Source organism: Sinocyclocheilus rhinocerous, unplaced genomic scaffold (genome assembly GCF_001515625.1).
Source record: "Sinocyclocheilus rhinocerous isolate Xijiao unplaced genomic scaffold, SAMN03320098_v1.1 scaffold1654, whole genome shotgun sequence".
Lineage (NCBI taxonomy): Eukaryota > Metazoa > Chordata > Actinopteri > Cypriniformes > Cyprinidae > Sinocyclocheilus > Sinocyclocheilus rhinocerous.
The window spans coordinates 813,983-825,921 of NW_015639533.1; the positions used below are offsets into that span (position 1 = coordinate 813,983).

Sequence of the window (11,939 nt, forward strand, 5' to 3'; positions counted from 1 at the left end):
GAGAACGGCGCGGCCGGTGGATTCGACGAAGGAGCGGGCGTGCAGCAACCACATGTGACGACCCCGCGCTAAACTCCGCTTCGTCCACGGTGAAAGCCGATCCGGCGATCCACAGCATGAAGTTGATGTATTTCCTCAGCGACCAGCACGGATCAGCTCTAGGCATGACGAAGCGGATATCGTCCTCTTTTGGAAGGCCAAACAAAGTAGTTTCGCTTTCACAACGAAACACACAGCGTCTCCACAACATGGCGCCGGCGGCAACAACAATACTAAGGGAGAATAAAAGTTACGCCTTCTTTCTTTGCGTGAACATTTGGGTGGTGTTATGCAAATCTTCCCACACAGTGACGTAGACGTGGGGGCGTGTTTAAACGAGCCGTTTTAGGAGGGCATGGACAAGTCTTAACTTTTATAAAGAATATCTCTTTGGATTTGAGACTTTAGTCTTTGCAACTTTACAGATCTTCTTTATGCACCAAGAGCTTGTAACACTCCAAAGAGAAAGGAAAAATTGAAATCGCATCATATGACCCCTTTAACTTCACACTTGTTTTCTATAAACTGTTCCATACATCACACCTTTAAAATGATTGAAATACAGTCTGTAAAATTAAAATAACTTCACTACAGACATGCTTTCTGTTCGCTGGGCTCTATAGAATATAGATATATGATATTATCTTCTGTATCATCTAGAATTCTAGAGTTTTTCGCTTTCTAAATAACATTTTCTTGGTCATTCATGTGCTCAGGACATATAAATATGATACTTTCTACTCTTAAAGGGCACAAGTGATACAAAAGATTATTATAGAATGTACTCATTAGTTTACACACTTACTGGTCAGCATTAGACATTAATCTGCTAATTTTGCACATAGGAACCAGTTCAGTCTGGTTTTGAGCAACATATTTGGCCACAAGTTTGAAATGGTATTACTTTTGTGTTTTTGATACTTTTAGCCACTTTCAGTAATGAAGAAAATGCAAAAAAAACAAAAGTGCAGACTTGTAACCCTGCTTTTTTGTCTTGTTTTATACACATGGACTTTCTCAAACAAAGACATCTGCCTTTTGTGTTGTTACATTCCTGTCTCTCACCACCGTCCATTTATTCTAAAGGTGTAATTAGAGTGTTTGGACTTAAATTTATGGTTACTTGGAGAAGACACAGATCTAAAACCATGAAAATTAAAAGCAACAAATAAAGTTAGTTTTGCTACAGGGGTTTGTGCCTGAACAAATCTGTGTTATGTGTGTAGGTTGACTCGGAGGAGCCTGTATTCGAGGCAGTTCTGAACTGGGTGAAGCACAACAGAAAAGAGAGAGAGCCATACCTACCCGATCTGCTGGAGTATGTGCGCATGCCGCTGCTCACCCCACGATACATCACTGATGTCATTGATATAGAGGTCAGATTCTGCTAATCAAATACATGCTGACTGCATGAATGTACAGGATGCTGCAGTTAGAAGCAAAGATGTTTAATGTTCATGGTGTCGACGTCCCCACCAGTGTATTTGAATAGAATTTATTCAAAAGAATAGCCCCTTGACATGTAACATCTCATTTAAAGGGATCATATGAAGTTGCTAAAAAGAACATTATGTTGTGTATTTGGTGTAATGCAATGTGTTTATGCGGTTTATATATATTTTACGCGTTGCTTTGTGTATCGCGCCACATAAACATAAAACCATGTCTGCATTTGTGATCGGAGAAACGACAAACAACAAGCGCTACTCTACACTGCTCAAAACTCGCGTTTGAATCGTCAGTGGCAAATTCTTTAAATATAAAGAACGTACTTACTCCACGACATGGCGGCGGCAACAATACTACAGCGAGAATCAAATTTGCGCCTTCTTTCTTTGTGTGAACATTTGGGCGGTGTTATGCAAAGCTTCCCACACAGCGACGTAGAAGTGGGGGCGTGTTTAAACGAGGCGTTTTAGGAGGGCGTGGACGAGTCTTAACTTTATTAAAAATATCTCTTTGGGTTTGAAACTTTAGGCTTTGCAACTTTAGGGATCTTATCTATGTATGAACAGCTTGTAACACTCCAAAGAGAAAGGAAAACTTGAAATCGCATCATATGACCCCTTTAACAATATAATCAATCTGGGGCATTTTTTAAATTAAAGATAAAAGAAAACATTAAAGATATTTAAAGGGGTCATATGATGCTATTTCAATTTTTCCTTTCTCTTTGGAGTGTTACAAGCTCTTGGTGCATAAAGAAGATCTGTAAAGTTGCAAAGACTAAAGTCTCAAATCCAAAGAGATATTCTTTATAAAAGTTAAGAGTCAGCCACACCTACCTAAAAAAAATAATGTTCTTTTTAGTAACATCATATGACCCCTTTAAATGAATCAACATTATCAAGAGGCCATCGTCAAAAGTAATATTCAAATCAAAAGGAAAAGAACAACCTCATGTACCAAACATCATTCAACAAGACTTCTTATTCAGTATAAGCATATTGAGTTAAAATCGGATTAAGAATTCTGAATTTGAAACAAATCAGAATTAGTGATGTAAATAACAGTGTCATCGGCATAAAGATGTATAGAACAATTTAGGCATATTTTAGGTAAATTAGAAGTTAATAAAAATAGAAAAAAGTAGTGGTCCCAGGGTAGAACCTTGAGAAACGCCTTAAACCAAACCAAAAAGAAGAGCATTTTTAGTTAAACCAAGAGAATACAGTTTATCAAGAAGGTGATGATTGACCATATAAAAAGCCTTTGAAATGTCGATGAAAAAGGCACCTGTGGAATCATTCGTGAATTTTAAAAGAGCAGTTGTAGTAGAAAAGTTAGGTCTGAAACCAGACTGAAATAGAAAGAGAATACTTAATGAATTAATATACAATGATAATTGATTAAAAATAAGTTTCTCAAAAAACTTTGTAATAGAACAAATAATAGAAATTGGACGATAGTTATTTACATCAGATAAGTATCACAAAAAAGGAGTAACTCTTGCACATTTCCATATAGAGGGAACAGAACAAGTAGACAGAGACAAATTAAATAAATCAGCAAGAGGATACATTAATACATGGGCAGCAGATTTAACAAATTTAGCTTTCAATCCATCAGGACCAGCACTACTATTGTATAGTGTGTTTATTTTGTGTGCATCATTGCATGATATTTGTACATTGTATTGAGTGTTGCATCTATTTTTTAGCCATTGATACGCTGCAGTCTGCCTTCTCGAGATTTGGTGGATGAAGCAAAGAAGTTTCACCTCCGGCCAGAGTTACGCAGCGAGATGCAGAGTCCTCGAACCCAAGCAAGACTCGGTCTGATGCCTCTGTGTGTTTTCAGTATTTAGGCCTCAAATTGATCCTCAGTGTATATATAAATCATTATGTCAGTTCACTCTTTTGCTGAATTAGTTTTGTGTGTCTTAACATGTTCATGATCTTCTTGTGAAGCCTTGTATAACTACATTTTGACATTGGAATGGGTTTTAGGTGCCAAAGAGGTTCTCTTGGTAATTGGAGGATTTGGCAGCCAACAATCACCAATTGACGTTGTTGAGAAGTATGATCCAAAATCCAGAGAGTGGAGCTTTCTTCCTGTAAGTTATATGTTGTCCATTGATTAAAAACATTTGCCCAATGTCAGTGAGCAACAGTGCCACCGAAGCAAACAGCATGTCTGTCTATAGTATATTTTTTAAAGATGTTAATGTGATAAAGTGTAATGCTGTATGAATTTTGACAATAATTTGACCAGCAGTTTATTTGTCTCAAAATATTTTATTTTCCAGAACATTGCAAGGAAGCGACGTTATGTTGCCACCGTTGCCCTGAATGATCGCGTCTATGTTATCGGTGGGTACGATGGCCGATCACGCTTGAGTTCAGTTGAGTGTTTAGACTACACAGCAGATGAAGATGGAGTCTGGTACTCTGTCGCCACAATGAATGTACGCCGAGGCCTTGCAGGAGCTACAACTCTCGGAGGTATCTATTCAGAATGATGACATGATGCTTGTTTTCACACATTTGTAGAGTTCTAGTAGTAGGTTTGGTGGATGTACAGCAGGATGATTTTCTTCAAACAATGTTCTTAGTCTACATCGTCTGAAGCACTCCTCTTTTGCAAGTCGGTTGAGCAAACCAGCTTTGAGTCAATCAAAATGTTGGTATTTTCAGAACTAGTCATGCTTAGACTGATTTTTTTCCCCCCTTTCACAGATATGATCTATGTTGCGGGTGGATTTGATGGTAGTAGACGTCACACCAGCATGGAGCGTTATGACCCTAATATTGACCAGTGGAGCATGCTGGGAGATATGCAGACTGCAAGGGAGGGAGCAGGACTCGTTGTAGCCAGTGGACTCATTTACTGTTTAGGTAATGTTTTGTTTGTTGTAGAAGGTAAATGAATATGACTGGAAGTCTGTGGCGATTACTTTTGGTCTTCTTGTGCTAAGAATCCAGAAATACAGTTGCTCATAACTAGCATACATAATAGCAGGAACTCTGAAGGGCTTGGCACAGACATGTGCAGATGACATGTAGCTTTTCAGACAGTGTAAACATTGTGTTGTGTTGTGAATTCAGGTGGTTATGATGGTCTGAACATCCTGAATTCTGTAGAGCGGTATGACCCTCACACAGGACACTGGACCAGCGTCACTCCCATGGCCAACAAACGCTCAGGTACTCTCACATGAGAAGAGAGCCTTTTTAACATGTTAAAGGGATAGTTCACACAAAAATGAAAATTCGTCACTTCTCATCAGAGCTTACGCTACGCCTACGTCATCTGCTGGAACGCCACTCTCTCATGAATGCGCGTACGACAGCTAGCGGAAACTAGAGATTATGGTTTATAAACTTTTAAATATGTATATTTTTACACAAATGCATTGCTTCGCTTCAGAAGGCCTTTATTAGAAGAAAGTCATATACATCTAGGATGGCTTGAGGGTGAGTAAATCATGGGGTAATTAAAAAAACTGTTGGCGAACTATCTCTTTAACACATTATCATATTCTATAACAGGTGCTAAGAAATATTTAAATGAATAGAAACATTTCTACATATCGCATGTTGTATACACTACCGTTCAAACTTGGGGTCGGTAAGAATTATGTTTTTGAAAGAAATCTCTTATGCTCACCAAGACTGGATTTATTTGATCAAAAACACAGTAAAAATTATATTGTAAAATGATGTACGGAAGAGACAATAAATAAAATTTTGCCCTTTATAAACTTTTTTTTATTATTAGTTTGAGATCAAACAATAATTTGCAGATCTCCACTGCTGTGACCGCTTTCATCTACAGGGGCTGGTGTGGCTTTGTTGAATGATCACATATATGTTGTCGGAGGGTTTGACGGCACGGCCCACCTGTCTTCCGTAGAGGTGTACAACATCCGCACAGACTATTGGACCTCTGTGGCCAATATGACCACACCGCGCTGCTATGTAGGAGCCACGGTCCTGAGGGGCCGCCTTTATGCCATTGCAGGGTAAGATGTCAATATAGCATGGTAGACTCTTCTCTATTGGGTCTTTGTCTTGGTTACTACCAGAAAATAAATGAATGACTTAATCTTTTGCTTTGATACTGCCCCTGTGTTCTTTCTGCAGATATGATGGGAACTCACTGCTCAGCAGCATTGAATGTTACGACCCCGTGATTGACAGCTGGGAGGTGGTGACTTCAATGGCAACACAACGCTGTGACGCAGGAGTTTGTGTGCTCAGAGAAAAATGAGAAGAGATTTAATTCTGACATAGAGGCACTTTTTATATCTGGACGCTGGAATCTGCACTCCACTGCTCAGCGGAGCATCAGATCCCATTACCAGCCTTTTTATGACTCTTTCCTCTTTTTGCATTTAAGTTTTGTTGCCATCTGATCTCAGTCCTTGTTTTCCCTTAATGAGAGATAAAACACTAACTTTATGATACAGTCAACGTGTGTTTCGCCACCATGTTTTTGTCCTCTTCATACAGACTCCGTGATCTTGGTTCCCTGTGAGATTCACTCAGTTGGGTCCTTTAAAGTGCAATATAATAATCTACTGGTGTTGAAATGTCTCGGAGAAGAGACAAGTGTGTGTATGCCTTACTGCCCAAGTGACTGAATCCTTCCTGAAGAAATGAACATTGCCAGATTCTTTAGGATGTGACAACAGAGGTGCTTTGTGTAATCTGTGTCAATCCTGTCTTTGACGTCCGTTTTGACAAAGTCATCATCATCTCTGGTTGCTGGGGCTCCTCTCATTGACTCGACCCTTTATATATGTGCCTGAAGCACCAGAGATTTTTCCATCATCGTGTATAGAACCATCAGTAAGAAATTGTGAAGCCAGTGTGCTGGTGTTTTAAGTGTGTTTAGTAGTGTGAATCTGAAAGCATGGTGAATTTAGCTGTGCTCTCTCAGTGAAACTGTGTCCTTAAATACTGGAAACTGACCCATTAATATGAATGAAGGATGACTTGCATGGTGGATGTTCTGCAGTATATCATTGATGTGGTATGCCGTTTTAATGCAGTGTGACTCCATGATAAAGACAATAAAGGAAAAGTCTGTTTATCATGTAACACAATTGAGGTTTCACGTCATTGGCTTGCCTGTGAGAAGATTTTTTTCATACAATTTCATACAGCATTTAAAGACCCATCAAAATAGTTTGACTTTATTTATTTTTTGTGCTTACGACTTATTTCCTATTGAAAGGGAAATTTGGGGTGGTATGTATTTAATGCCGTCTTCAAGTGCACCTGGGCAACTCATACCATTCAAGAAAGGTAACATGGAAGTAGTGTAAATAAAGCAAACAAATTATTTTGTGAACAATAAAACCCAAAAAAACTACTGATTTCAAAATGATTAAAAATAATAATTTCTATGATTTGTTTATACATGGTATCACTGCCCTTTTTTACTTTAAGCAAACCATAGAAGTTGGGTGATTAACTTTCTCTGCTCATTATACTCACTGAACAAAGATTGTAAATATTTTGGCGGCGATAGTTTCTTTGTTGCCCTGTATATAATGTTCGAGAACTTTTGTGAAGAAAAGCTGTCGAACAAAAGAAATACCCGAAGCACTTAAGAGGAAATTTGAACTTTCCAAGGAAACCTCCCCCTTTCGTGAAGAAGGAAAAGGAAATGGCGGAAACATGGCAAAACTCTCGCTCTCGAGAACGGTTAGAAGTGTTGCAATACTTTCAAATCTAAAGATGAGCGTTTGCTTACACCAATCGTATGGCGAGGAGGGTGCTGATGCTGCCGCTGGCCAATCGCGCTCTGCAGCGGGCGGTGTGAGAGCGCACGCGGTTATATAGACTGAACCGCGCACTTTTGGCCCCTCATTGCTGTGTTGGCGGAGACACGTTACGCGTCGGGAGTCAACGGAGCTCAAAAACGACTTTTGGCGATTTTGCACCTAATTACTTTAACGTTTTCTTAAACACTTGATCCCACGAAGCCCAAGTCAAAATGGTAAGTACGATTCTAGTCTTTAAAATATGAATACTTTACAGCTTTAATAATAAAAAGTCAAACGTGGTCTTTCCCACCCAAACAACGAGTTATTTTTGAAGTTGCACTTTAACTGTCTTTAATTTAGTAGTTGTGTGGCTGTAGTTGAAACATCTTAAAAGGCCAGTTGACTTAAATGTAATAGTTCTGTCATTCAGTATGACTTCCGTGCACCACAAAAAGACATTTTGTAAAGACTGACATCCTTCATTCACGTTCAAAACGATGCGACTGAAGCTGCCAAACCTGTAAAAATCTTACAGGCTTGAAACAACATGAGGGTGATTTAGGTTATGGATGAACTATCCCTTTAAGACATCGAGGCTACAAAAGTTACTTTAGTCACATTATCAACCAACTTTACATAACTGCAAATGTCGTTTTATCTTCCAATCTCTTCCGTGTATTCGTTTTCACGTGAAAGATGTCGTGTGCGCTATGCAGGAAGTATGACGCACTTTGTAATCGACCTTTGAAAGCGAGTTTTTTTTTTTTCTTCCCCGGCCTATGTGTATGGTTGGATCGTAATATGATAAAACTCAGAAGCTGGCGTGAGGAATTCGTGGAATCCCACTGCAGAGGCCACTCGCGCGCGCGGTCCGGTAAAGAGCGCGAGGCTGGGGGATGGGAGTCTGCTGACTGGTTTCCCCCCAACTTCTACAGACTTTTACCCCTCAAGATACACTTGGAGCGGTCATTCATTTAAAGTACCGTACAGTTTCTCGTTTTGGTCGTTGCTTTGATGTTGGCGAGTGAATAATAATTCTCTTGTTCCTCTATTGCGCCATAGTTCAGGTTACTGGCTCCTTCCTGTCGCCCATTTTGCGATACAGCCCGAGAGATCAGAGAACGCGGTCTCTGAGTCACTTTACTACTTTTAACCTTAACCTGAAAGCTCTTGTGCTTGTTTCACAAACATTCTTATTTGAATGTGCTTGAGATACCAGCTTTTCACCTTGAGACTTTTGAGGATAGTTCACCCAATATTGAGAATTCTGTCCTTTGTTGTTCAAAACCCGTTGCATTTTTCTTACTCAAATGGGCATATTATGCAAAATTGACAGCTTTAGTCATCTTGCAAGTAATTGAATCTTTTCCCCCCTCTATATAAATGAAGTGAATGGTGACTGAATTTGTCAATCTAACATCTCCTTTTTTGTTCCACTAAAGAAAGTCACACCGGTTTGGAACATTTCTGAAGCATTATTTTAACACAAGGGAAATGCATTGTGCAAATGATTTCTGAGAGATTCAGGAAGTACGTGTATACCGGATATTAGTCTTGTATTCTTTGGTCTTCAGATCAGACCAAATAATGATTAATTCAATCACTAAAATGCAAGAATGTCCTCTTTTCCAGGTTTGGTTTCTTAGTGCAGTTTGGTCTGACCTTTCAACTCCACTTAGTAATTGAACTGTAATTATACAGTAGTTTCAAGTTCAGCTGCATGAGAAAGTTGTGACTTAAAGGTACAATATGTAAGATTTTGTAATAAAATATCCAAAAACCACTTGCACAGTGTTATGTATTTCATGCAGTTGTGTACTTGTGTTATCTCAAAAGTTCCCAAGGATTTGTAAATCCAGAGAAATTCCAGTTTTAAATAATGACTCGTCCCTGGTCATTGTCTCCTCTATCAATGATGGAATAGCCGCGCTATCCTCGGTTTCCGCTTATGAATACTACGGCCACACACGTGGAGAAATGCGGAAGTGTTAGTTATACCGCATGCAGCGAGCCACTGTTGTGCATTTACGTTATCATGGATCACGATTACACTTTGGAAAGTACGGATATTACAGATATTACATGAACCCTGATAATGCATAGGTAAATTAATTTGAAAAACTATCAAGTGTGCGTATTTGTACATATTTTTGGTGGGTTATGCTGATGATGTTGCACTTTGTACTTCAGTACGTTAACTGTTTTTATTAAGTCTGGTGAGCAAACCTATGGTAATGTAATGAAATACAGTATGTGCTGCACAAAAACATTTAGCCGTACTTGCAAATACGGTGCATTCGTTCAGATATACTTTTAGAACGACTGTTTTACACACGTAAAAATGCACATGATTAACCCGTCAAATCATGACAAATAGTCACATATCAGTAAAAGGCTAATATAGAATAAAATTTCATGTTCTTTGCAGATAATCAGTTACGATGACATAAAATACTGTTATCAAATGTACAGGTAAGTTAATTGAAAAAAAGTAATACATTACCTCATCCGAGAAAATTATTCGTGAATCTCCCATCGTTCCATGCTCCGTCATCGAGCTTCGCCTCTGTTATTGTTTTGAAAATGCGACCTCTAGCGGCGAAAACTTACCTAGGGGTGTGACAAGACGCTTATCCCATGAGACGAGACTGGGTTCACGAGAACGAGACGAGATTTTTAGACACTTTTAAAAGAAATCCTCAATGATGAAATATATAGGGAAAAATAGTCTTTTATTCAACTGAAAAACACAAAATGCAAAAAAAAAAAGTAGGTGCATTTTGAAATCAACTTGTACTTTATGAAATTAAACATCTATTTTAATAAATTGTATGCAGTAATAAACAACATGTAAACACTGCAAAATGTTTTGCCACAAACTCAACTGACAGGCAAGTAATTGCAGAAAAATTATAAATGGTATAAATTAAAATAAATAAACCACATAAATATCCCTTTAAAGTGGAAGTGAAACAGTCAGTCAAGTTTACATTATTTAGTAAACCGATTTCCACTTTAATAAAAAAATATATAATAAACGATTAATGTATCAATTTAAAAGAATAAAGCAGTGGTTGCCAAACTGGATGGCTTGAGGGATAGTTAGGGCCCTATGAAATCAGTTTTATTTTTTCCATTTAAATTTTTCTTGACTCCTTTTTAATAGTTAAATTAAATGTCTAATTAATTAAAATCATTAAACTTATAAATTTTCACATCAATTTATTAAAAGTTTAGCAAAAATTACATGCTATGAAATTTTATTTTTTCTCACCATATTATTTATTGTTACCAAATTCTGTGTTTTAGAATGTCTAATTATTTGAATGCATAAAACAACTTAATTCATTTTTCTTTCTTAAAGTAGCCTTATTAATTTTTTTCCCCTCAGAAATTCTGTGTTGTGTATTTACATTTTTCTGGTTATCAAATGAAGGCATAAAATATTACCGTATTGACCCGAATATAAGACGATGTTTTTTTCTTGGAAATGCATCTGAAAAAACGCGGTCGTCTTATATTCAGGGTCTAGACTTTGACATGTCAATAATACACACTAGGTGGCGCCAAATACGCATAAAACGAGTGTGCCATGAAATACGTAATGTAATGCGTGTTGGAAAGATCGCCAGTAAAAACAAAAGAAAAAACTAAAGAAGCAGAAAACCTTACAGCTGCATGAGTTGTGACTGTCACGTTAGCCTGATGGCACCAAACTCTCTTTGTGATTTTAAAACGTAAGACAGTACCCAGATTTGAAGACTACAGTAAGATTTAACTTCTACTGTTAATAAGATTTTGGTAGGCTACTATTAGATGGATAGCCTAAATGTCCTGAATCAGATGGGCTACCTGTTTTATTTTTAATGGTATATCAAAAAGTGTATATTTTAAAAATCTGATTGTTGGTACATTTTACCAGTTTTTACCATACTTTCAAAACAAAAATTAAAATAGGAAAAATACGCAATATGAAAATAATTGAAGACAAAATGTGTTTTACTGAGGAAAAAAACAAGATTTGGTTTTTAAAAAGCCCTTTTCCAAAAGGTACATCTGGAAAAAGGGGGGGGTCGTCTTATAATCAGGGTCATCTTATATTCGGGCCAATACGGTACTATTTATTTTTAACTATAATAATCAACACTCAAATTACAAATTTGTATGCAAACATGTACATTGGACATATTGTAGGACGCTGAAATCACCGCAAGTGTCACGCGCGCTACAATGTGCGTAGTAAATGAAACTGCGCGTCTGCGCTATTCATTAACAGAGACAGGCAGAACATGCATGATTCATATTTAAATCGACTTTTGCGGCTTAATATTTACAGATACTTGTCCATATCGTGATTTGATTTAAGTGTAATGACCTACTTTTGATTAATTCATTCAAATTTTGACAAATTCCGTGACATTCAGCGTTAAACAAACAATTCTGTTTTTATGACTGGATAAAGACTACACTGCGTAATTTTCCCGCTTATCATGCGGCCACTTGCCTGATGTAACATTAAATATCTTACATACCACCACAGGTGAACGAGCCAGTGTAATGCAAATATATCTGAAAGGTCTGCGCGAGGATATCGTCACGTTCTCGCAAGACCAGTCAGATCTCGCGAGACACATCGGATCTCGCGAGATCTCGTGCCACAAGATCTCGTCACACCCCTAACGAA

At 37.9% G+C, this 11,939-nt stretch overlaps 2 protein-coding genes across 5 annotated transcripts in view; both read left to right on the forward strand.

Moving 5' to 3' along the window:
- The window catches only part of LOC107751446 (kelch-like protein 12), a 14,892-nt gene extending 8,346 nt beyond the window's left edge, over positions 1-6,546 (forward strand). For 2 of the 4 annotated variants that reach the window (XM_016567181.1, XM_016567182.1), the window contains exons 5-12: positions 1,266-1,415; positions 3,200-3,314; positions 3,489-3,595; positions 3,788-3,983; positions 4,218-4,376; positions 4,587-4,685; positions 5,317-5,503; positions 5,625-6,546. In XM_016567181.1, coding sequence (XP_016422667.1) covers positions 1,266-1,415; positions 3,200-3,314; positions 3,489-3,595; positions 3,788-3,983; positions 4,218-4,376; positions 4,587-4,685; positions 5,317-5,503; positions 5,625-5,751 — 1,140 coding nt within the window. In that variant the 3' untranslated portion in view covers positions 5,752-6,546. The remainder of the gene's footprint in view (positions 1-1,265; positions 1,416-3,199; positions 3,315-3,488; positions 3,596-3,787; positions 3,984-4,217; positions 4,377-4,586; positions 4,686-5,316; positions 5,504-5,624) is intronic. The other 2 variants (XM_016567184.1, XM_016567183.1) reach the window with 2 other exon arrangements.
- Positions 6,547-7,339: 793 nt separating this feature from the next.
- LOC107751447 (tubulin alpha-8 chain) overlaps positions 7,340-11,939 on the forward strand; it is a 10,027-nt gene continuing 5,427 nt past the window's right edge. The window contains exon 1 of the mRNA XM_016567185.1: positions 7,340-7,488. Within this exon, the coding sequence (XP_016422671.1) occupies positions 7,486-7,488 (3 nt within the window). The 5' untranslated portion in view covers positions 7,340-7,485. The remainder of the gene's footprint in view (positions 7,489-11,939) is intronic.